At 50.3% G+C, this 25,046-nt stretch overlaps 1 protein-coding gene across 10 annotated transcripts in view; it reads right to left on the bottom strand.

Annotated features, from left to right (window-relative positions):
• Window positions 1-980: 980 nt before the first annotated feature.
• Window positions 981-25,046, bottom strand: part of ARMC9 (armadillo repeat containing 9) — a 156,181-nt gene continuing 132,115 nt past the window's right edge. For 3 of the 10 annotated variants that reach the window (XM_059928919.1, XM_059928922.1, XM_059928920.1), the window contains exons 22-26: window positions 22,177-22,292; window positions 17,069-17,205; window positions 11,013-11,142; window positions 2,944-3,116; window positions 981-1,786 (exon numbers count right to left, since the gene is read on the bottom strand). In XM_059928919.1, coding sequence (XP_059784902.1) covers window positions 1,764-1,786; window positions 2,944-3,116; window positions 11,013-11,142; window positions 17,069-17,205; window positions 22,177-22,292 — 579 coding nt within the window. In that variant the 3' untranslated portion in view covers window positions 981-1,763. The other 7 variants (XM_059928924.1, XM_059928923.1, XM_059928925.1 and 4 more) reach the window with 7 other exon arrangements.

The following is a 25,046-nucleotide window of genomic DNA, read 5'->3' as shown; positions in this document are numbered from 1 at the left end:
AGGGCTCTCCCAGAGGCCGAGGCCGTACTTAGTCCCCAGGGAACCGCCCAGACCACTCCTGGTGACCTCAGTGTAGTTGCCCACATTGTTTTTCAACCCCAAATGGCCAGACATTTCCAAATCACACTTGAGCTCATCCGCAGGCTTGAGGGAGAAAGAGAAGTCCCCCTTGCATCAGGGAGGCTACGGGTGGTAACAGATGAGTCGCCCACTCCCTCTGGATTCTGGAGACAGGGCTTCTCCCACGCCAAGGCAGGGCACGGCTGTGCCAGTTGGTGGCATCTGAGGAATCTGAAGGGAGTGGACAGTGCTGGAGAGAATGGGAGAGATTTTTCCATGATGCTCCTCTGCTGTTCATCTGCAAACACTCTCTGCCTTTTCAACGTTTCACTGCGGAGTGCTTCCATTTCAGGGACCCAGTCTCTGCTTCTCCTGTTTGTCCGTATCAACAACACCGAGAGAAGTGTTTGTGTTTTCTCTTTATTCCTCCAGAGGTCAAGCCAGGAGTTCAGAGGGCCTGGAGGCTGACATTCCCAAGAAGTCAGGGCAGTGTTCCGCACAGGCTTCTTCCCCAGGAACAGAGAGGGGCTCACGCATTTCCAGAGAATCAGGATGGGCCAGTGACACGACCACAGAGTTCTAATGTGCCCAGCCTGGCACCACTGCCAAGAACTTGCGAGATTAACCCAGGCCTGGCCCACGATGTGTTTACAGTCATCGCAGGGGTAACCTGGCCTCTTGCCTGCTCCAACATTCTCCTGTTTACCTCTCTGCCCGCTCTCCTGAGGAGTCAGAAGGCCACTGAAAAACGCAGTGCTTATCCTTTATTTACGTCCAGTGGGACCACAGTGATGTCTCCACTAATGGGCATGGCCAGGGCAGACGGACTGCCTGGGGGCAGCATGTGATTTTCTTCACACACACACACACACACACACGTACCATCTAAATACTGATAATTTTATTTCAATATTTCTGTTTTAAGGAGGTCAGACCCTGCGACTAGCTTGAGTAACATTACTGGCTCTGCAATGAAGTGAAGTTTCTTCCTCTGTCCTCAGACGTGGGCCCCGAGGGCACCCTGGGCAAGGGGCGAGCACAGGCCTCCACCCGCGGGGGACAGTCACACTGCCAGTGGCACTATTTGTGCTTATGGTCTTAATGGAGGGAGGGAAATGGCTTTAAACTGGTCAACGCTCTGAGTCCTTAAAACACACGTGCAGAAGCACAGGGCTGCTTTGGGATAGCCATATTCCCAGCCAGAGAGAGGAGCACACCATATTCTTACCAGATTTTAAAAGAGGAAGAAAATACTAAGTCTGCTTCTCAGGCAGCAGGCTTGAGAATGAGTTTCTGTTATTCTCAGTCCCTTCTGTTTCCTCATACTTGGTCTGGGTGAGGGGGGCCAGTTTCCACCGAGGCCAAGGTCCCGTCTCTGGCTGAGCTGTCTGGCTCCGGCTCCTCCGCAGAAGCTCCAGAGATGGACGAGATGGCCGGGCTCATGGATTTGGCTCTGCTGCCCCCCAGCTGGGTGCCACGGGGAGGGCGGGCAGGAAGGGCGGTGGCAGGACCCTGGAGCATGGGCTGCGGTGGCCCTGGTCCTGGAGGCCTGGAGGGCTGTCCTCCTCAGCCCCTGAAGCCACCTGGCGGCTCACTGACGACTGTCTCTCCACATCTGTCACCTGCAGCTGCTGGCTGGCCGAGGGCAGGAAGCTGGCTGGTCACTGGGCAACGGGATGGTGACACCGGGGAAGAACCCATCCTCACTTCCTGGAAGACTGGCTGCCTGGAGAAGAAAATCCAGGCAAGCTGCCAGCACCAGGCCGGTCTCAGCACAGAGCCCCCTCTGTCCCACACAAGCCCTTCTTTCAACAGGCTCCGTGCAAACAGAGCGCCCAGAACCTTCCCTCCCGGGTCACCTGCTCTGCGCCCAGGGCCTGAGTCGGGCGGCCACGCTCCTTCTTTACAGGAAGCAGGCCGCCCGGTGAGGGACTCAGTGAGCGTCGTTGGCCGCGCGCCTGTGTCTGTTGAGGCCGAGGGACGCGCATCTGCTGCTACCCGCCGGGTGCTGCCACCGTGGTTACGAGAGCAGGGGCGCCCGGCCTGGTGCAGCCCGGAGGCCGGGCAGGGATGGGCGGCCTGCCGGCCCCTCTCCTGGCCGCGCCCCCCCCCGGTCCTCGCCGGCGTTTCCTCCGGACCTGTGTGCGGAAGCACTGCGGTGGGGCGGCCAGGCTGGGGCCCCGCGTGTGTTTCCCCGGTTGGCCAGAGCGCCCAGGGCCGCGTCGGGAAGGGAAGGGGCGGCTCGGCCACAGGCCTGCATACATCCTGAGAGTGACTGATTTTGTGCCGCTTGACGTTCTTTTGTTCGGTTTCTCTTTTGTTTTCCCTTATTTTTAGTAAAGCCCTTTAGAAAGTTACGGGCTCGGTTGGGGGGTGGGGGGGGGGTGGTCAACTAGCCGATGGGCAGGGGACAGAGAAGCGGTCTTTACCGCTAGCAAAAGGGCGGGAGGGGGGCCCCAGGGACAGAGGGGGGCCCTTGGACCCTCCCCACCCTCGGTCCCTCGGGCGGCCCCTCTGCCCAGCCTGCGAGGAAGCGCCTGCTTCTGTCTGATTTCAAGGCCACCCTGAGCAGCTGCTGGCTGCTTCCCACCAGAAGGCCGGTTCGGATGTCGGGGTTGACCCGCGAGCCCCACGTGGGGGGATCTTGTCTCTGAACGGCACTGCCCGGAGGTTATCATTCCGCCCGCTTGTGTGTGAGCCGCTGAGGCCAAGGGCAATTTCATAAACAGAAAGATGAGTGAAGAACCGGTCCCTGTGGCAGAGGAAGCGGCCGGCTAGGGCCCTGGTCCTGCGCGGAGGGGAAGCGGGCCTTGGCCCGGTGGGCACGGAAGGGGCACGAGTCCGATGCGGAAGGCCAGCGCCCTTCCCTGCAGGCTGACTTACTTTGCAGGCTCCTCGTGGCGGACGCCGTGGAGCCGGGGCGGCTGGCCTGCTGGGGGCCACACGAGGAGAAATGAGGGGCCAGAGCCGATGCCTTGGCCTTGGGTGGGTTCAGGTCCAGGATCTCCGGGCTGCAGGGGGCCCGGGGCTTGTAGGCGAAGCCTGGTGTAAACTCCCTGGAACAAAATGTGCAATCTGAAGTCACAGGAGGAAGGAAGGACTCCCCTTGCCAAGCACTAATAGATGCCAGGCAGGCACTGTCCTGGGCATGGGGCGGGGGTGAGGGAGAGCAGGGCACACAGAGGCATAAATCCTTGCCCCATGGAGCTCACGTCTTAGGGCAGGAGGGAGATGATGAGAAATCAATGCTAAGGAGGAAATGAAGCAAGGAAGGGGCATAGGGAACTTGGGAGAGTATTAAATTGTGAGATCGAATGGCCAGGAAAGCTGTGGCTGGCAGAGTAATGGTCCCCAGTTAGGTCCATGTCCTACTCCCTGGAACCGTACATGACAAAAGGGAATTAAGTCTGCAGATGTGAGATTATCCTAGATTACTGGGGTGGGCCCAAGGTAATCACAAGGGTCCTTAAGAGTGGGAGAGAGGCAGAAGAAGACAGTCAGAGGAACAGGTATGGCCACGGAAAAAAGGCACAGAGACGCAACGCTGCTGGCTTGAAGGATGGTGGAAGGGGCCACGAGCCAAGGAGGGCATGAGGCCTCTAGAAGCCAGAAAAGACAGAAAAGAGATTCTTCCCTAGACCTCCGGAATGTAACCTGTCCAGTGGACACCTTGATTCCAGCCCACTGAGAACCGTGTAGGACTTCTAACCTAGGGAACTGTAAGATAATAAATTTGTGTTTGTTCAGGTAACTAAACGTGTGCTAATTTATCATAGCAATTGGAAAGTGATTTTAGATGGGGTAGCCCGAGAAGGCCTCAATGAGAAGGTGACTTTTAGCTCCCAAACAATCCTGTGAGGCAGGCATTACTACCCCATTTTCCAATGTTAAAACTGAGGCTCTAAGTTCGTAAACTTTCCCAAGGTCACACACATAACAAGCAGTTAGTGAGGCCAAGATCTGAACCCAGTGGGATCTTATAGCCAGCCATCCTCCAGACGCCCTCAGGACCCCATCCCAATGGACCAGCTTCACAGAGACAGGAGCCAGCTTTCCTCCAGCGCCTGCAGCCACCCGCAGCTGGGGTTGGCGATGTGATTTCCCCGCCCAGCCCTTTGCTCTCTGGCTGTCATTGAGCTACATACATGCTCAACTCTTACTCCCACCTCGACTTCTGGGGCCTTTGCTATCTATGCGCCCATTTTCCGGACAATAACTCTGAAGACTGGAGTCCCGGGCTGTCACCCAGGGTTGTTGTCACCACTGAATGAGCCGATGTCAGCGCCAGCTCCGCTCCCGGCAGGCAGCAGGTGCTCCTACTCCAGCTTCCCTTCAATAAGTGGGTGTCTCAGCCTGCGGGCTGCACACAGCGGCAGGTGCACGGCAGGTACAGTGAGCTTGGCGAGTGAGGGGGTCCCCCCACTGCATCCCCCGGGACAGGGAGATGCTGACCGGCTGCAGGGCTGCCCAGTGGGCAGTGGGGAGTGTGTGTGTGTGTGTGTGTGTGTGTGTGTGTGTGTGTGTGTGTGGTGTGTGCTGGGGGCTGAAACCGAGGACTGTGGGAAGTGCAGGATCCAGTGGCCGGGAAGGAGGGTGGGGGGCCCAGAGGGGGCGCTCACTGGGAGGGCCTGGACCCTCAGTCCCGCTGTGCTGCTCTCTAGCTGCTGATGGAGAGTCAAGTCTGCTGACATTTTGGGAGCCTCAGTTTCCTCGCCTGGAAAATGTTTTCTGTAGGACAGCTCTGAAGATAGGGTGGCTGTGCTCCGGGCCCAGGTGTGGTAAGTGCCCCCTAAATGGGGGTTACGGCTCTGGGGAGTGAGACTCGGGAGGAAACTGCATAATTTTTGGATTCATTTCTATATGCCTCCTTTTTTTTTTTTTTTAACATTGAGAATCTATTACTTTAATAATCAGAAAAATAAAACTTAAATATCTGAAAAGTCTCCAAATTCAAATTTAGAAAAAGACTGGCATACATTACTATATATAAAATAGATAACTAATAAGGACCTACTGTAGAGCACAGGGGACTCTACTCAATACTCTGTAATGGCCTACATGGGAAAAGAATCTAAAAAGGAGTGTATATATGTATACGTATAACTGATTCACTTTGCTGTACAGCAGGAACTAACACAACGTTGTAAATCAACTATATTCCAATAAAACAAAAAAAAAGAGACTGGCATAAAAACCGCCCATACTTTAGACAAGAAATCTTTCATACCAGGTTGAAAAGGATAGAGGAGATTTAGCCCTATTACTTTTTTTTTAAAGTTTAATTTTTTTTCTTCAAAAAGCAATATTTATTTTTATGTCACTCATAATATTGTCCCTCCAGGTGAACTCCCTAAGAGCAGCAATTTGGTCTAGTTGACCTTTGATCCCCAGTGTCCAGCACAGTTTCTGAGCACCAGGTGCATTACCAGTGAATGAAAGAAAAGCAAAACTTTAGGGCAAAGGCGTCATAAATTCCGGTATATAGATCAGATGAAAGAGTACACAATCATTATAAATAATAAAGATGGGGGCTACTCAGGCATATGAGAGAGAATGGAATAAGGCTGAAAACAGAGCAATACAGAGTAGCATGTAAGTCTGACTGCAATTGTGTGAAAAGAGGCATGCATTGCTGACACTTCTTACACATACAAAGAAGCTTTTTACACGGGCTAGTGAGGTGGTTTTCCTTTAATATTATTTAGTTCAGATGATTTTTTCTCCTATTTTGCTACTCCAATTTTGATATATATATATATATGTATTTTTCTTTTTTTGGCCTTGTGGCTTGTGGGATCTCAGTTCCCTGACCAGGGATTGAACCCGGGCCACGGCAGTGAAAGCCCGGAATCCTAACCACTAGGCCACCAGGGAACTCCCTAATCTTGATATTTTTTATCATTGCCATTGCAGTAAAATATACATAACATAAAAATCTTGACCATTTTTAAATGTAGCCCCATTACACTTTAAGAAGGAATAATTGAGAGACACTAGTAAAAACTACTCAGGTGAGCCCTGGAGCTATTCCCGGCAATGGTAATGGCAGAGGGTCAGCCCTGGGTTACCTGGGGATGTCCCATCACACGGTCATGGAACAGGGTGGCCAGATTTGGAGGAGCTAGACGTGCAGGCCCAGGACGGCTGGCCCGCTTCACCCCGTGGGGCCTTAGAGCCAGTGGGCAGCAAGGTCAAGTTGCAGGGTCAGAGGCAGACAAGGCGAGTTGGCAAGAAGTGAAGGGAGAAAAAAGTCTGGGCAGCAGGGCTGGGAATCTATAACCTCCCAACCCAGGGCAACCAGGAAAGAGTCCCATCCTTTTTGGAGAGCAATTTGGCAACGCGTATGAATACCCTTACGTGCAGGTTAATTTTATGGGCCAACATTGCTGGCCCATGGGACCCAGGTATTTGATCAAATATTGTTCTGGATATTTCTGTGCAAGTGTTTTTTGGATGAGATTAACATTTCAATAGGTGGACTTTTTGTTTTGTTTTGTTTTGGCAGTGCTGTGCGGTTTGTGGGATCTTAGTGTCCCGACCACGGATTGAACTTGGGCCCTTGGCAGTGAGAATGCGGAGTCCTAACCACTGGACCGCCAGGGAACTCCTCATAGGTGGCCTTTGGGTAAAGCAGACTGCCCTCCAGAATGTGGATGGGTCTCATCTGATCACTTTTGGATTTTGGACTTGCCAGGCCTCTGTTACTATGGGAGCCGATTCCTTGAAAGAAATCTCTGTATAGACACACTTCCTGTTGGTTCTATTTCTCTGGAGAATCCTGACTAATACACCTTAAAAGGCAGCCTCCTCTCTGCCGTGGGACATGACCTTTGTTTGGCCAGGGCAGCGTTGCTGCTGGGGAAAGGGCACCCCCAGGCAGAGGATCCCTCGGCTGGCTCTTCCCGTTGGCATTGGAGGAAGTGGCCCTTGGCAGACACCAGGGGGCCGCCCTTCGGCTTGGCAGGCACCCCCCCACCCCATGAGGTTCCCCAAACCACCTGGGGGGCTGCAGGAAGCGGCGGTGTGGACTGAGGGCGCTGGCCACTGTCACTGAACTCTGCAGGGATGATGGCATCAGGGCCCCCTGGAAAGGACTCTGTAGGAGGCGGGGATGGGCATCTGTCGGTAAGGGTCAGCTTGGCCTCTGAGTGGCCCCTAGCCCCCTAATGCCCCAGAATGTTGAGCTCAGCGGTCTGGGCAGCTAGGAGCCAGAGCCAGGAAAGGGCGACGGTCTGGCAGCAGATGGGGCCGGATGAGGGCAGAGCAGAAAAAGCACATGGATGGCAGTCACCTACGATTTAGAAAAAAGTAATCTGCTACAGGAACACATGGCGCTGGGTCCTAGTAAGAGGTAAACTTCAATATATTGGTAAATTGGGAGGTGGCCTGCAAGGTAGGAGATTACTTATTAGAGAAGCCTGGCCTGCTTATATCATCTCTGCTTATCAATAGGAACATTGTGTTGGAAGGGAGTAGCAATAAAAGGCTTCTGGAGATATTTAATCTTTACTTGTGTTTGGAATGCTGCTGAGTCATAATCCCACAGCTGAGATTCCCACGGCAGAGGATCCCACGGCAGAGGATCCCACAGCAGAGGATCCCACGGCAGAGGATCCCGCGGCAGAGGATCCCACGGCAGAGGATCCCGCGTCCCTTCAGTTTTCCGGAGGGAGCCACCGTCTGCATTAAGATACGAATGAAAGCACTCAGGGGTTCCCTAACTGGACTCTGCTTGTCAGGGTTCATAACTGGCTCTTGGTCATTGCTGTGGATATTTCACCTGGGCTACAACCAAGCCCAGACGGGGGTGGGGCTGGGGAGAGAGCACACCAGATGAGTGCAAATTTCACATGCGTACGTGTGTGCATGTGTAAATACGCAGCCACGCTACCCTGACTTCCCTGGCCTCCTGGTTCTTAGCCTGTAGTTTCTTTCTTTCTTCCTTTCTTCCTTCCTTCCTTCCTTCCTTCCTTCCATCCTTCCTTCCTTTCTTTCTTTCTTTTTTTCTTTCTTTCCTTCCTCCTTCCTTCCTTTTCTTCTTTCTTTCTTCCTTCCTTCCTTCTCCCTTCCCCCTTCCCTTCCCTTCCCTTCTCTTCCCTCCCTCCCGTCCTCTCTCTCTCTTTCTTTCTTTCTTTCTATTAATTTTTATTGGAATATAGTTGCTTTACAGTGTTGTATTAGTTTCTACGGTACAGCAAAGTGAATCAGCTATATGTATACATATATCCCCTCTTTTTTGGATTTCCTTCCCATTTAGGTCACCACAGAGCACGGAGTAGAGTTCTCTGAGCTCTCATTAGTAGGTTCTCATTAGTTATCTATTTTATACATAGTATCAATAGTGTATATATGTCAGTCCCAATCTCCCAATTCATCCCACCCACCCCCTTTCCCCCCTTGGTGTCCACATGTTTGTTCTCTACGTCTGTGTCTCTGTTTCTGCTTTTAGCTGGAGGCACCGCATGTGTCATCATGAGCTGTCATGTATCCTTTGGGGACAAATGTGAGGAGGGAAAAGCATACATGTGGACATATGTAAAATCTCTTTCTTCCTTATTTTTTTTTAAAATTTTATTTATTTATTTTTGGCTGTGTTGGGTCTTCGTTTCTGTGCGAGGGCTTTCTCTAGTTGCGGCAAGCGGGGGCCACTCTTCATCGCGGTGTGCGGGCCTCTCACTATCGCGGCCTCTCTTGTTGCGGAGCACAGGCTCCAGACGCGCAGGCTCAGTAGTTGTGGCTCATGGGCCCAGTTGCTCCACGGCATGTGGGATCTTCCCAGGCCAGGGCTCGAACCCGTGTCCCCTGCATTGGTAGGCAGACTCTCAACCACTGCGCCACCAGGGAAGCCCTCTTCCTTATTTTTTAAAAGCCACAATACATGTGGCTGGACAGGAGCTTTGACCCTGCTTGCTTCCGATCTGGGTCTGCACTGGTGGATGTCTGTGCGGCAGTGAGAGCTCCACCCGGAGGAGCCCACTGCCCTCGGGCCACCCAGAGGGAGCGTCCGGGCAAACGCCCTCCCCGTCGGGCTGGGCTCCTCTGCAGGACTGTGTGCCAGCACCGCGCAGAGCGGGGCCTCCGCAGATGGCTGGCGGCCGACGGGTCGGCAAGGCCACGTGACAGTCTGGGCAGCAAGGCCCCTCACCCTCCCGGAGGTGACGGCTGGAAAGCAATGCTGCACGTTCCAAGGTGCAGGTCGGCCCCCCCAGGTCTGGGCCGACAGATTTCCTGGGGGAGGGCCGTGGCTCTTCTTGGGATAAATGCTTTTTTTAAAAAAAATGCATTTTCACAGCCTGGTTAACAGCTACTCAAAGCTAAGCGGATAGAAAAAAGAAAAGGAGAACTTGGCTTTGGGGAGGTGTGGGATGGTGGGGTCCGAACATTTTTACTCCTGGCTTTTCCAGGAAGGCAATTGCACAGCAAGACCAGTTGCTGGAAGCCACAGGGCTGCAATCATCTTTACACCACCTCAAAGTTGGGGCTAAGCAACGAGGGCTATCATTCTGTCTACCAATGACCCACGCCCAGAGCTCCAGGGCCTTCCTTCTGCCGCAAGCAAGGGCCCACCCAGCCAACTCATCTTCCGGGGCCAGGGGCTGCCCTCCCCGCTACAGACCGAGAGAGAGGAGTTGTCAAGCCAGACAGAGAGCAACTCTCTCTCCCTTTCTCCTGAGGATCCATCCATTGCCTATTTTGAGCGCCTGCTCTGGGCCAGGTGTGGGAACACAGGGACAAACACCCCGCTCATGGCCTCTGTCTTTGAGGAGAGCGGGAGACAGTCACGGAGCACGTGACCACACAGTGAGCCTCGGGCTCACCATCTTTTACGCCCTCGGCCCGGTAGAGACATCCAGGACTGCCCCCCTCCCCAGTGCAGGTCCCAGAGTCCTTCCGGCTCATCGCCACACAGCAGGAAAGAAAGGTGCAGGGTCACCGCCTGCCCCAGTGGGTGCCGCTCTGCTAGGGCTTCTGCCGGTCATCTCTGACTCCCCAGCCACTTCTGCAGGGGGTGGGTGGCTTCAGGCCTCGGGGACCTGGAATGCGGGCCCTCCCACTGCTTCACCCAGCTCCCCGAGGCCCCGCTGCTGCCGGAGCTGCTGATCTGGGCCAGTCAGCCGTGACCACAGCTGAGGTTAGGGTGACCCTGTAGACACAGTCCTTCCCTGTTCTACGGGAAGGTGGGGCGTGGGAGGCCTGACCAGTCACCATGGCAGGATCCCTCTACTTCAGAGACTGCAGGCGTAGTCATGTTCACCATGACTCTAGCCCAGTGTTTTAGTGCACGAGCTTGGCTTGTCTATGGTGACACGCTCAGCCGGCAGGGCGCTCTGTGACCAGGAGGAAGTGGTGGGCGGCGGTCGGGAGACAGGCTGGGTCTGAGTCCAGAGCCGGGCCCCTCCCCCTGAGCAGGCTTCCTCCGATCTGAAAGAAGGGGCCTGTGAGAGATTAAGAAAAACAGTCCTTTCTAGATTCTAAAGAATCCCTAGTAACCCATCAAGTGCCAGTTTGTGCTCGTTTGGTACAGAGGGAGAGAAAATAACTTTTATTTTCTTCTTGGAGGGCCAGTTTCGGTTTCAGGAAGCTGACATCCGAGCCAAACCATTTTACTGATCTCGTTCTTCACCTTTCTCCCCTCCAAAGCAAACTGCTAAGATAGGACACCAACCTCAAATTACTTCTAATCACAAACCGTCCCAAACATGTTTCCCTATCAGTTCTTAAAACTGATCTCTTGGGCATGTTTGGAAATTTTTCTCTCCTTCCGGTCTGACAACTGATAATTCTCAGGAGGCAGGTCCCGCCCCTTGGGCTCTGAGGTTATCAAGCGTGGTGGCCACACTCCCCTGAGGATCTCAGAACCGCACTTCAGGCCGCAGCGAAACGCTCCTTTGCTTCCATCGTCAGAGGCTGGGCCTCAGAGGAGCCTTCCCAGGATACCTCCCCATCCCTACCTGGTGGTCTCGCCACTGTCCAGGGCATAGGGCACCTCCCTAGGCTGGCTCGGGCCCCCCGCTGGGGGCAGGTGAGGCTCTCCCCGACGTCCTGCTGGCAACCACTCTCCCGACTTGGCGTCGATGGTGGCTGGGGAGGAGGAGAGAGAGCTCAGTTGACTTCTGCTCTGGAAGCTCTTTGAGGATGATCTTTACTGGGCTGGGCCCTGAAGTCGAGAAAAGCACACACCCCGGGCCAGTCCCTCACGGCTCCCCGGCGCCTATGGATGGGGACTTGTTTACTTGTGCAGCTTGGGACCTTTCCCAAGATGGCCACTTGATGTACTTATAACCTGAGGGTGCAACAGGCACGCTCTGGCTGGAACACGCGAAGCGCAGAGAAGGACAGACCAGCGGCCCTGTTGCCTTCCACACTCCCACTGCCTCTCAGGGAAAAGCCAACAAAAGCCAGAATTGTCTCCTGGGGCCCTGCTTGGCGCTGATGCACAGCGGCCCAGAGGCACACTGAAAAACTCTTCGTGTTTATTTGAAATTCAAGTTCACCTGGGTGTCCTGTATTTTTATTTGCCAAATCTGGCAACCCCAGAGGTGGGGCTCTCTTCGCCCTGTGCTGCCCCAGGATCCTTCAGGCCTGAATCCCTGTCTTCCCCCAGGGGCAGGAACCTCCATAATACCACCTAGCAAGGACAAGGCCACCTAGGTCACCCCAAGATCACAGGGAGTGATGGGAGAAGTCCCAGATGACACGGCCGTGGATGCCTCCTAAGGGTCTGGGGACGGGCCTGTTCTGTATTTCAAATGACGTGGACCCCTCTTTCTCCAGCCCTGCTTCTCCTCTTCTTGTTCTACAGCCAAAGGGGTCCGTGTCACCATCAGAACAACACTGTGACACAGTCTGGATTCACTGCTTCCTTAATCCAAGCTCCTTTCAGCTCTTTCATTAAAAAAAAAAAAAAAAAGTCTCTCTAGCACCTTTGCAATGTGGCCTCTGCTTTATCTTAAATATAAAGAATCTTCTCTACCTAAACAGACATGTCTCCAAAGAAGACGTACAGATGGCCAACAGACACATGAAAAGATGCTAAACATCGCTAATTATTAGACAAATGCAAATTAAAACTACAATGATATACCACTTCACACCGGTCAGAATGGCCATCATTAAAAAGTCTCTAACAAATGCTGGAGAGGGTGTGGAGAAAAGGCAATCCTCCAACACTGTTGGTGGGAATGTAAGTTGGTGCAGCCACTATGGAAAAAAGAATGGAGTTTCCTCAAAAAAACTAAAAATAGAGTTGCCATATGATCTAGCAATTCCACTCCTGGGCATATATCCAGACAAAACTATAATTCAAAAAGATACATGCACCCCTATGTTCATAGCAGCATTATTTACAATAGCCAAGACACGGAAACAACCTAAATGTCCATCGACAGATGAATGGATAAAGAAAATGTGGTACATATATACCATGGAATACAACTCAGCCTTAAAAAAGAATGAGATAATGCCATTTGCAACAGCATGGATGGACCTAGAGATTATCATACCCGGTGAAGTAGTCAGAAAGAGAAAGACAAATACCATACTTATATGGTACAAAAACACATACTCACTTATATGTGGAATCTAAAATATGACACAAATGAACTTATCTATGAAACAGAAACAGACTCACAGACATAGAGAACAGACTTGTGGTTGCCAAGGGGGAGGGGGGTGGGGGAGGGATGGATTGGGAGTTTGGGGTTAGCAGGTGCAAACTAGTATATATAGAATGGGTAAACAAGGTCCTATTGTATAGCACAGGGAACTATATTCAATATCCTGTGATAAACCATAATGGAAAAGAATATAAAAAAGAATGTATATATATATGTGTGTAACTAAATCACTTTGCTGTAGAGCAGAAATTAATACAACATTGTAAATCAACTATACTTCAATTAAAAAAAAAAATCTTCCCTGCAGGTTTCCTCAAATCCATAGCAAGGGGGCACAGCTTTGACTTCCAGATAACTGTCTTTTGACCCAAACAAGGACTCTGTTTCTGGTATGGAACCCAATGGGTGGCTTTATTTACAGTCCACATTGGACAGTCTCCACCCAGAAGTGGGACTAGAATTTCAGCCTTCTCTGATCTGCTCTTCAGTGGACAACTGGCCTGCTTGTCTGTGCTCTCTGCTCAGTGGGCTTACAGTAAGTCCCCTACATACGAACCTTCAGGTTGTGAACTTTCAAAGATGTGAACGTGCATTTGCATGTCCAATCACGTAAGTTAGTTCACGTCTCTGGCGTACATTGCCATGTGCGTGCATCCTCTACAAATGGTTGCAGCAGCCATTCAGAATGCAATCCGGTGCTACCGGGTCATCTATGATGAGAAAAAAGAGCTACTACCCAGAACGTCACTGGATCGTTTTTTCAAGAGGGTAGACAGAATTGAATCCAGCAAGGAACCAGAACCTGTGCCATCAACGTCAGGCATGAGTGAAATTGCACCTTGCCCTCCGTCTCCTATTGCTGATGACCCTTCAGCTCTACCATCTCCCACCTCCTCTCCCTCCTCCAGTCAGTAGCTCTTCTTGCCTGTTCACTCGATGCCAGCCCCTGGATGCCAGCTGTTGTACTGTACTACTGTACTTTTCAAGATACCGTACCGTAAGATTAAAGATGTTTTCTTTATTTTTTGTGTTTGTTTTTTATGTATTATTTGTGCGAAAAGTATTATAAACCTATTACAGTACAGTACTATGTAGCTGATTATATTAGTTATAATTAGTTATATTAGTTATTAGTATATTAGTTAGTTGGGTACCTAGGCTAACTTCGTTGGATTTACGAACAAATTGGACTTACGAACGTGATCTCAGAACGGAACTCGTTCCTATGTAGGAGACTTAACTGTTTCATAAAGCCCAGGGGACCAGATTTGGGTGTATGAAATAATAGTTGAGTGGAGCCACACATGAGCGCTGAGCTACACACGGAAAATCCCATGAGAGTTAATGGTGTTGCGAGATGGTGCCCAGGGGTAGGCAGCCCTCCAGGATCAGGAGCTTTCCCCGGCCGCTGGTGGTGGGAGACAGCTGGCAAAGCCCTCTGGCAGGAGGGAGGAGGCGCCAAGCTGGGCTCTCCGGAGACCCTCTGAGGTCTTCTCGGTTCAGTCACCAAGCAGCAGCCACTCCTCCCTCCTTGCCTATTCCCTCTGCTTAGGCCACACTGCAGACTTTCAGAGCACCCCCTGTGGCACCCCCCCCCCAAAAAAAAACAGCTCCACTGAAAGAGCTGGGATCTGGGAGGAGAAGGGCAGCGCGTGCGTGCACCTGAGGCTTCCTGGGACAACCACTGTTTTCCTACCTGTTAATCCATTTCAAACAGGGCTGGCATTGTCCGTCCACGGTCCACTGACAAGGCATGTGATTTTGATACCCCAGTTTTGGTTGATGGGGAAATGAGAATAACTTGCCTCAGGCCAATATCATGCAACATTCTAAGTCACATTCTTGGCTTATTTTTCTTGGGAACTATTTCCTTTTGGCTCTGTGGGGCTGAGTCCTTTGCTTAAAAACAATGTACTTTCTGGGCCCGCATTCAACCGATCAAGCCGTTTGAGGATCCCACAGGTTCCTCATCATGAGTCCTGCCTTCAGTGTTGACTGAATGCACAGGTGTGAAGGGGTGTCCTGAACAAACCCGACGTGTGGGCCGTGGTGCTGGTTTCCCACGGGTCTCGAGGTGTTAATTCCCAGCATGAGTGCAGCCAGACTCAGTGGCAAGTCACGTGTGAGGGGACCTGTGGGGAGTGGCCAGGCGAGGCCAGAATGGGATGTGGGGTGGGGGGGACAAGGTGAGCAGCAGCAGAGATGGGGAAGAAAGGGCTGGAGGGGCAGGACTGGACGGACGGTAGGGTCAAGAGGAAGTCAGATCAGCTCTTGTCAGGGAAGGAGTGAAACCGGAGACGGCGAGGGTCAGGACGGCCCCGCTGCCCACCGCTGTCCTCTCCTTCCCTCAACCGTGGCGCTCAGTCCCAGATGCAGCCTCAGAACCAGCCTCAACACAGCATTCCAAGCACATCGCCTGAAGCCTGTTTGCCCGCAACCTCACACGGAGGCTGAGAAGAGGAAGGGATGGCGGTGGCGAGACAGGATGGGGAGCTGGCACTGGTCCATGGATGAGGCGAGGGCCGGGGTGGCTGCAGCTGGGCAAAAGGAAGGAAGCACAGAATCTACACCAGAGACAGAATCCACGCTCATTAAATGACCCCGGGAAAGCCGATGGACCCGGACGCTTGGCTTCTCCAAGGGGAGAACTTTTGTCAAGTAAAAGGATTGTAGAGGAGAACCACGGGTGCTGGCCTGAGGTGGAGAGACGGCCTGGGGGTGGGGGGAGAGATTAACATGCCTGGTGTCTGCAGGGGGGGCGAGGGCGGACCGGGGGTCAGCGTAGCGGAGTGCACCGAGGCGGGAGGGCAGTAGATGGGCTCCCAGCCAGACCTGAGCGAACAGGAGCAGGTGGAGGATGGGACCCGAAAACTACGGCCTCAGGGTTCACAGCAGGCTCGTGGGTGCACCCGACAGCGTGACTGGGCCCGTCTGGAGGGGCTGGTGAGCAGCTGCTGCCTCCGCAGGGAGAGGCGCTGGGAACGGCTGATGATCACAGGGATGGGTGCCCATTGCTTTCCTGCAAGGAACCAGACCCTGCCAGGGCCAAAAGCAATTGTGCTCGAAACTAACAAGAACGTCTACATCACCAGCTGCCACTCAGCCGCCTCTGTCCCTGACAACCTCAAGTGCCTCCACCCTACAGGTAATAAATAATACCATGACAAATCGTTCCAAAAGATAGGACCACACTTATAATCGGTGCAAGACAGAGGGCCACCCCGGTGGTCATTTGGGTCAAACAAGGACGTTACTGATAAATAAGTTTAGCCTAAATGCAACTTTTTGGAAGTCCAGGCCTAGAGAACTTGAAATCATTTTAAACTCAATGGCATTAGGTCAAATTGGCAAAAATTGTTAGACCACCTAAAACCTCCACCTCGGCAGCAGAGATCTCTGGATAAATTATTGAGCTAATCGTCTTTTAGAGAAGGCATATTAATGTCTGCAGCTCTAACAAAACACATGTAAAATGACAGATGATCAAAGCTGGCAAAACCTTTAAAACTGCTTATAATCAAGAGATCCTCTCCTGGGGTAAGCAAATAACCTGGCTTTCTTCTGGCGCTGTGACAGGTCTATTGTTCTGAATTGGAGATCAGAAGCACTTGAATCCAACTGTGAGCAGATTATAAAAGCTCGCAGATGTTTCTCATACTGGAATCTGACCTGCTCCTCTGTTGTTTTTCTATTTGAATGGATATTAGAGTCTTATCTGATCTGTTCATATCTTTTTTAATTTCCTCTTGAAAATTAAAAAAAAAAACTTTGTACATTTCTAATTCAAAGCACATATATTTTTTCTGGCATCTAAAAACTACATTTATCCCCCATCAGTCTCTGATGAACTCAACTGGGTACTTCAAAATGTGTTTGGATCCCACAGTAGTTTTTGCTCCTAGCCGCACATTTCTGACTCAATTCAGCCTTCTAACACGTGGTTGACCACCTCGGCGCCAGAGTTCGGGGCACCAAAGTTTTGGTCAAAGATCTACATCATTCTGAGATTCCTACTTAAAAATCTCACATTAAACACAGCTTCCCCAGTCAGAAATCTTGCTCAGATAGCTTGCAGACGTGAGCACTGGACACAGTGCTCTGAGAGAAGGGGGTCTAGAGGAAAAGCCCACAGTCAGGTCTGGCTGTGTGGTTGCAAGCCTGTGGGCCTCTACCACACGGGGCAGTGGCTGAGATCAGAGGGCTTCTCGGGAGCAGGTGGGAGGCCAAGGCCTTTCTGGGTCTGTAACTGCTGCTGCTTCATAAGATTCTAGGCATCACCAGTCCTAGAGCTGCCCCCAGGTCCAGAGCTGCCCCCAGTCCCAGAGCTGCCCCCAGTTCCAGAGCTGCCCCCAGTTCCAGAGCTGCCCCCCACATGCTGCCAGTACGCTTACATGAAGAGGAAGTGCAAGGCTCGGGAGCACCAGGCATGACCCCCTTGCAGACTGGAAGGTGGGCATTTGGCAGAGATGGGAGGCAGCTGTTTCTGGCATGTTTGGCCATCTGGGGAGAGATGGGATGGTCTTCCAGCCTGGAGGGAAAAAAGAAAAACAGCAATAAATACAGATAGGAGATATTTGACTGCTGACTACTGTGTAGTGTCACAAAAAAATACAGGAAGTGGAAGTACCTGAAAGTCTTTTGTTAAACTGATATTAGCAGATATTGAATCTCTTTAAGAAATAGGAAGTGCCCTTACCTCACTCTTGTTAGCTCTTATAAATTTACAGTGAAACATGGCTATTATTTTTCTAACACACAATTGGACCTTTTGGCTTTGGGTGACACGGGAGCATGACATTTCAACCAAACAATTTAAAGTATCAATTTCTGGGCTTTCTTCCAAGGATGAAGCAGATTAGCAAAGGGATGAATTCAATCAGAAAAGACGTGACAACAAGAGTTAGGCAGGAAGAGGACTGGGGAAGAGCTTGCTCTCTGGAACACTATCCGTGGTGCGTGCAGTGTCTAACGCTGGCACCGGGGTCGATGGAGACTCATTCGCCCAGCAGACATGCAGTGGGCGCCTGCGAGAGACAGGGGGCCTGGGCAAGCACATCACAGAGAGGTAAGTAGGACGTGGGGTGGCATCTCCGGTCAGCCTTCACAGCAGATGCCCAGGAAGGTTCTGCAGACGCCCAGGAAGGTTCTGCAGACGCCCAGGAAGGTTCTGCAGCGTGAGCGCAGCAGCACAGCACTCACTCCCCTTCAACGGGGAGAGACCAGCCACCTGCTCCAGCACGGGCTTAGTGGGGACACACCACGGCAGGCTCGTCCCCCCTCTGTCTAGGGTTGCGCCGCATGAAACGGCTGTTCTTGAATGTCAGTTCCAGCAGCAAAGACAAGCAGACACCTAACTGCCATGCGGGGCAGAAAAGCCTGTGTGTGTGTGTGTGTGTGTATGTGTGTGATGTGTGTGTGTGTGGTGTGTGTGTGTGTATGTGTGTGTGTGTGTGTGTGTGTGTGTGTGTAAGAGAGAGACAGACAGACAGACTCAGCCGGTCTTGAGCTCTGAGCTGGGGTTTGTCAGGGGCCCAGAGACGGAACATTTCCCGGCAGAGGCAGCAAGCACCATGAAAGGGCAGGGCAGGATGGAGCAAGAGGAGGCAAAAAAAAAAAAAAAAAAAAGCACATCTGTACGCTGCTTTGTTACAGAAAGATTTAGTGCACTCAGAAATGCAGGCTGGAGGGTACAGAGTGTCCTGGGGAGCTTGGGGCTTCGCGGGCTGAGGTTGGGGGGTGTCAATTAAGAAGGACCTGGTTGGCCAGGGTTTGACTGGACTTGGTCCCTGAGGGAAACAGGAGTCACGGCAGTGAGATTCCATGGCGATGTGGTAGACAGAGCACGGTGCCTGTGGTCGTGGGGGGCGCGCCGTGGCAGGCAGCATGGCCTGGAGGCTCCGCCCAGCCCGGGGAGGAAGAAGTTGCTCAGGAAGGCAGAGAGGAGGGGCCAGAGCCAGGAGAGCAGGTTGGGGGGGAGGGCTGGGCCCCCGGGGTGGGATCCTCCTCGGTTGTCTGGGGGTATTAATGCCACTCCCTGAAGCAGGGGGCTCAGAAGACTGTGGTGTTCATCCGGAAAAGGCTGAACTTGGGGTGCTGTGAGGACACATCTAGCACTGGGCAGGGGGGGCAAGTCTGGGCTGGAGGGAGAGACTTGGGTGTCAGCAGCGTGTAAGGGAAACCAGAGAACCAGCAGGATGGGATGGGGTCCTTAACAGGGGCCTGCAGGACACAGTATTTTAGGAGGAAGAGGGTTGAGAGTCGGGGGACCAGCCCACAGCGGCCGTGGGATGGAGGTGGGAGAACTCCCCGGGGGTGGTCAGTGGGGCAACCGCCAGAGTGTCCTCCGGGCTTGGAAACTGGGAGGTCACCTGTGGCGGTGGAAACATTAACTTGCAGACGTCACCGCCAGACCACGTGGGCTGTGAAGGGAGAGGAGGATGGGCAGGGAAGGAGCCAGAGGGCAAGAGGGCGAGGGAGGCCTGGAGACATGGAGCCTGGTGAAAGGCCTCGGGAAAGAAGGCAGAGAGGGAGGTGGAAGATGGAGCAAAAGAGGTGCTAAATGAGGTTGCAACGTTTGGGCAGTGCCAGGGGAGAGGGGATCTAGGGGCCGCAGAGGGTGAGGTCTGGCCGAGGGGAGGTGGGAGGGAGGCGCCCATCCGATGCTGGGTGATGGAGGGTCCTGCCTTACACAGGGACGACTGTATTCGTTATTTTCAACCTTTCTTTTCTTGGTTTTAAAACCAGTGTTTATCATGAAAAATTAGGAAAATATATAGAAAATACAGAATGTCCTGCTAGACACAATCCCTATTAACATTTGATATCTTTCACTCTTTTTAAAATGCAAATATATACTTTAAAAACCAACTTGGGATCACTGTATGTGGCCAGCAGGCTAGATCCACACTATTTTATAATTTGCTTTTTCACTTAGCAACGTCTTGGGAGGCTCTTTCCATGAATTAAATATTCTTCTGAAACGTTACTTTCAATACTATTTTATGTGGATAATAATTTAACCCGCTTCCTACTTTGGGCATTTAGATTATTTCTCATTATATAAGTAATGCTTCAATAAATACCCTTGTGTTTATGTGTGTGTGTGTGTGTGTGTGTGTGTGTGTGTGTATCTGTCAATATCTGATTACTTCTCAGTATAAATCCTTGGAGTGGGATTACTGACTCCGAAAGTACTAGTGTCTGGAATGTGAGTAATGCATGTTGTCAGAGTGTCCCCGAGATCACTGAGATTCTTGATTTATCTACACTTCCGGCATCACTGGGTTATCAGAGGGCGCTGGTTGTGCGTGGAGAGTCATGTAACCTTTTTAAAGAAGCTGACCTGAAGATGCTGTTAACTTTGTGCTGCCAGCCTGCGGGGAACCCCTACACTCTGTCATCACCTACTTACCGCGTAACAGCCGCTGTCTTTCTCCCCTACTAGGTGGCTTGCTCTGTGTGCTCCTGAGGGCAGGAATCACATCGTTTATTTTTGCACCCCTAGCAACTGGCACACAGAAGTGTTATAAATTTTGTTAAATTGTTTGTTAAATTGGCCTGATGGACAGAGCTGGTGATGGGGCAATTGCTTCGTTAAGAGTGGGAAGGTCCATCATTTCAGGAAAATGAGGTGCCCTCATTCCTGGCAGGGACCACTTCCACAAGTCAGGGGACAGACAGCCACATGTGCTCCCCAGGCACGGAAAAATGTCCTCTTTTTCTCTCCATGAGGTAGAACATTTCACCTAAGAGTTAACTGTGCCCATTGGTTATATCTTGTATTTATTAGATCCCCTTTGCCCTTATTCCTGATTAAATATGCTTATCTTATTGTTGCCTCTCTGTGAAGCCGGGGTTTTAATAACTTTAAAAAATAATTTTAAAATAATTTTTTTAAATGATGATTCAGTGTCCTCTTTCCCATCTCAAGCAAGATGAATTTTATTAATTCCTCTTACTACTTCCATTCAAAAAGATATTACATTTATAAACTGGATTTACTAGTAGTTGACACTTGGCCATGTTCTGGATCCAAAAAATGTACACAAAACCCCTCAGATATAAATGACATTTTGGGGATGATTAGGGAATATTTATATGCTATATTATTAAATTAATGTTAACTTTCTCAGGTGTGATAATGTGGTTAAGTAAAAGGATGTTCTTATTCTTAGGAGATGTGTGCTGAAACTATGCTACCTTCTTTCAAACAGTTCAGCAAAAAAATATGTATTTGTGTAAATTATATATTATGCACAGACAGAGAGAGAGAGAGCAAGAGAGTGCAAATGTGGCAGAACGCTAACAGCTGGAAGCTCTTCATTGTAATAATTCTTCCAACTTTTCTGTAGGTTAAAAAATACTGGTTGTAGGTTTAAGAGAAAAAGGCATGATATTAGTTTATACATTAATAATTAAAAATAAAAACCTTGAAATATGAAGCACATGATAACTAGTTCTGAAGTCAAATCAAACCAATCTCAGAGCACCATCCACAGCATGGGCCCTGAAATAGTTACAGGTCAGGTCCTGGATGGGCAACCAGACTCCACCAGAGCAGGCGCGGGGGCTCCAGAGTGCTCCGCGTCCACGCACAGAGATCTACAAGGGCAGGCATTTCTGTGTTTTGTTTGTTGCTGTATCCCCGGTGCCGGGTTGTTCATTACAGATTACTCTAGAGCAAACCTGGAAATAATAAGCAAACCGCCCAGCTGTAGGGGATAGCTAAGTAAAATATGTCATATTCATTTGAAATCTCTTACGGCCACTATTTGTTGTATGAATAAATGTAGGTTTTTCGCCTGCTCTCTATAATCCCCTTATTTGCACCTGTTTCTCTCCAGACAGGAGAAGAGGCCACCCAGACCACGGAAGAGGCTTCGCCCTGACCAAGCTGGACGGCCTGGCCTGGGGCTCCCCCAGAGCCCCCAGGGGTCAGGTCCTCAGGTCCCCAGGGAGACCAGAGGCTCTGGATAACCAGACTAGTTTTGTTTATATAAACAGGGTAGGAGCAAGGCTATGAAGAATGAATAAGGCTTGGCAGCCAAAAATGCATATCGGTGCTTTATAGAGTCATCTAGAAATAAGCTGACGGCATCTTAAACTGTGACACTCCCTCCCAACAAAGGGCCTGGTGCTACGGTGAGAGGCTTCAGAAAAGAACAAGAGTCCTTTCTGGGTAGACCCACTACTCCTTTTGGTCCTTTCCTGCAGAATCACATTGGTCAACACCAGCCTTCTCCTGGATAAAGGCTGTAAGTGGCTTGGAGACCCTGAGAGACACGGCGGGGGGGGGGGGGGGGGGGGGGCGGCGGTGGGAAGAGGGAGACTCAACCTCTTTCCTTTCAAAAAATCCCCAAAAGATAAATAATAAAGAGATAAATGCTTTTCGATATGAAATTTTATTTTGAATTTTTAAAATACGTACATCTTACACTGCAGTTAATCAAAACAAAGCTTAAGAAAGTAAATCCCTGCCTCCTTTAGTACCCGGACTTACGCTGGGTACCCGGTCCTGGGGCCGCCGGGAGTGACGGGCCGGCGCAGGGGCTCGGGGCCGCCCCACTGCACGCCGGCCGCCCCCTTCCGCCTCGCCTTGCCCGTGTTGGTCATGATCTGGTGGAAGCAAAGAGGAAACAGGGCTGGAGAAATCATCCAGGTGAGAGCTGACCTAGACATTCTAACTCACTACATTTAATAATCTATAATAATAAGAGAATTTGCAAATAAGTAAGGAAGGATCATGACACGGATCACTCAGCTAAACAGAAAATTTCGGGGAAAATCTGCTTAGGTTTTCATTTCATTTATACCATTTAGCAGTATAAATTAAAAAAACAAAATCAAACCACGGAAAAAGGAGAAGAAAACAATCGGATATAGTAACTTATCACATCTCTGGAGAGGACTGACTTTTGAAAGTAAGAAGGGAAAAAAGACGGATAGATTTGGTTTCATAAAAAATTAACATTTCGGGCTTCCCTGGTGGCGCAGTGGTTGAGAGTCTGCCTGCCGATGCAGGGGACACGGGTTCGAGCCCTGGTCTGGGAAGATCCCACATGCCGCGGAGCAACTGGGCCCGTGAGCCACAATTACTGAGTCTGCGCGTCTGGAGCCTGTGCTCCGCAACAAGAGAGGCCGCGATAGTGAGAGGCCTGCGCACCGCGGTGAAGAGTGGCCCCCGCTTGCCGCAACTAGAGAAAGCCCTCGCACAGAAACGAAGACCCAACACAGCCATAAAAAAAAAAAAAAAAAAAAAATCCCCATTAATGGATATTTGCATAGTCGCTAACTTAAAAAAAAATTAACATTTCCACATACACAGTAATGATAAACCAAATTAACAGGTAAACAATGAACTGGGAAGAAATATTTGCAGCACGTTTAACAGATGAAAGCTTAAGATTTTCATTAGATAAAGAGTTCTTACAAATCAGTAAGTAAAACACTGGGCAAAGAATTCAAACAGCCAAGTCACAAAATAAAAAGAATCACCAGTAAAGAGAAGAAAAAATTATCAACTTTATAAGTAACTAGAAACTACAGCTTTACAAAAAATGTATCATTCTCCAATTATTAAATGAGTGACAAATTAAATAAACGACCCCATCCGCTTCTGACAATAGTTTAAAATGTCAGTGGCATGGAAATTTAAGACAGCTCTTTTGGAAAGTAATTTGGCATTTTATATCAAGAGTCATTAAAGTGTTCATATCCTTGGGTGTTAAACCCTAGAGAAAGAATCCAAAATATGGAAGATGTTAAATAAAGCTGTATGTTACAAAATCATTACACAGTAAAACTGGAACAATCTAACTCTCTAGTAATAGGGGAATAATTAATTAAAATATGGCATATTCATTTGAAATATTACATGGCCATATACAATGATAAAGACTAGGTTATGAAGAAAAATGTTTATTTAAAACATTGTTGTCAGGTTATAATATTGTACATAAATGATGCTTTCCATTATGCTAAAAGTACACAAAAAGACTGGAAGGAAATGAACACTAAAATGATTATAGTGGCTACATAGGACAGTGAACCAAGAATAATTTTTTTCCTTTCTATTTTCCGAGTTTTTTGTAATATGGTTATATTATGTTAATAATTAAGAAAAACTGTTTAAAAAAGAAATCACTGTAAAATTGGTGAAATCTGAATGAAGTCTGTGGATTGTACCAACATCAATCTCCTGGTTCAATACATGCTACAGCCACCACTGGGGACGCCAGGTGAAGGGTTCACGGGACCTCTCTGTACTACTTTTTCAACTTCCCGTGAATCTGTAATTATTTCCAAATAAAAAGTTAAAGAAAAATTTTTAATTGGAATTACGTCTTTGATTTCCTGATTTTACTTAAAAGTTATTTGGGTTTATCTAGTATTTGAGGTAGGAAGAAGAAAAAAAAAGGCCCATTTCCTCTGGGAGAGCATCGCTAGGCCTCACCTGTGCTGTGGGGGAAAGCTACCAGCTGGAGGGGTTGGTGAGTGGGTGGGGGGAGAGGGAAGGGGGTGTGAAGGGGAGAAAGGCAGGAGAGAGGAGGGGGGAGGCCCCTACCCTCTTGGAGGAAATGGAACATAATTAAGCTTCCCAAATAAGAACGAATATGCAGTTTCACCTCTCTTAATATCTCTTGTGAAATTTGCAAAAGAAGGCTATTTTAACTGCCATCACTTAATACTGCTGTCTGCTTCTCCCCCGACTTCCCTTCTGTCCCGCTGTCCCCGTCTAGTACCTAGGGTCAAATTCACATGTCCGCCCCCATCACCAGAGCAGGTTCCTTCAGGCCAATATTCAACAGTACCTTAGGACCACCCGGGGCTTCTCTTTCCCCCTCCATTATGCCAGTCAGACACCCGGGTCCTTCCACAGAGGGCTAGGATAGGAAGGCTCAGTCTTAAGCGCTGGAGAGGGAGACAGCGAGTATGTGGGTTGCTAGCCCCCCACGCCCCCTGCCTCCTCCCTGTTCCACGGTCCCTCCCAACTCCTTCCTAGAGGAGAGAGAACACAGCACATATTTGAGAGTGTTTCAGCCTTTGGAAAACCCTGTCAGCCACACCATCTCCCTAAAACTTCACAGGCCTAAGAAACAATCTAAGGTGGGTGGTATTTGTCCTCTCCAGTGGATGAGGAAACTGGGTCAGGCCTGTGGGCAGAACCATCCGGTGTGTCGTCAGAAGGCCTGAGGAAAGGTCTCAGGTGAACAGGGTTGGTGTGAGGGCCCAGAACGACTGTGTTAGGCGCTCGGTGTCTCAGAGCAGCTCTTTCCAGAGGGCTTGTTTCCTGTTCACCTCACAAACCACTGTGCATGTGGGGAGCCACGGAGGGGTCCACAAGGGCTCCAGGGCCCTCTCTGGGCACCT

Source organism: Balaenoptera ricei, chromosome 7 (genome assembly GCF_028023285.1).
Source record: "Balaenoptera ricei isolate mBalRic1 chromosome 7, mBalRic1.hap2, whole genome shotgun sequence".
NCBI classification, from domain to species: domain Eukaryota; kingdom Metazoa; phylum Chordata; class Mammalia; order Artiodactyla; family Balaenopteridae; genus Balaenoptera; species Balaenoptera ricei.
Note: the sequence above shows the minus strand (reverse complement) of the source record. Positions and strands in the feature narration are given on the sequence as shown.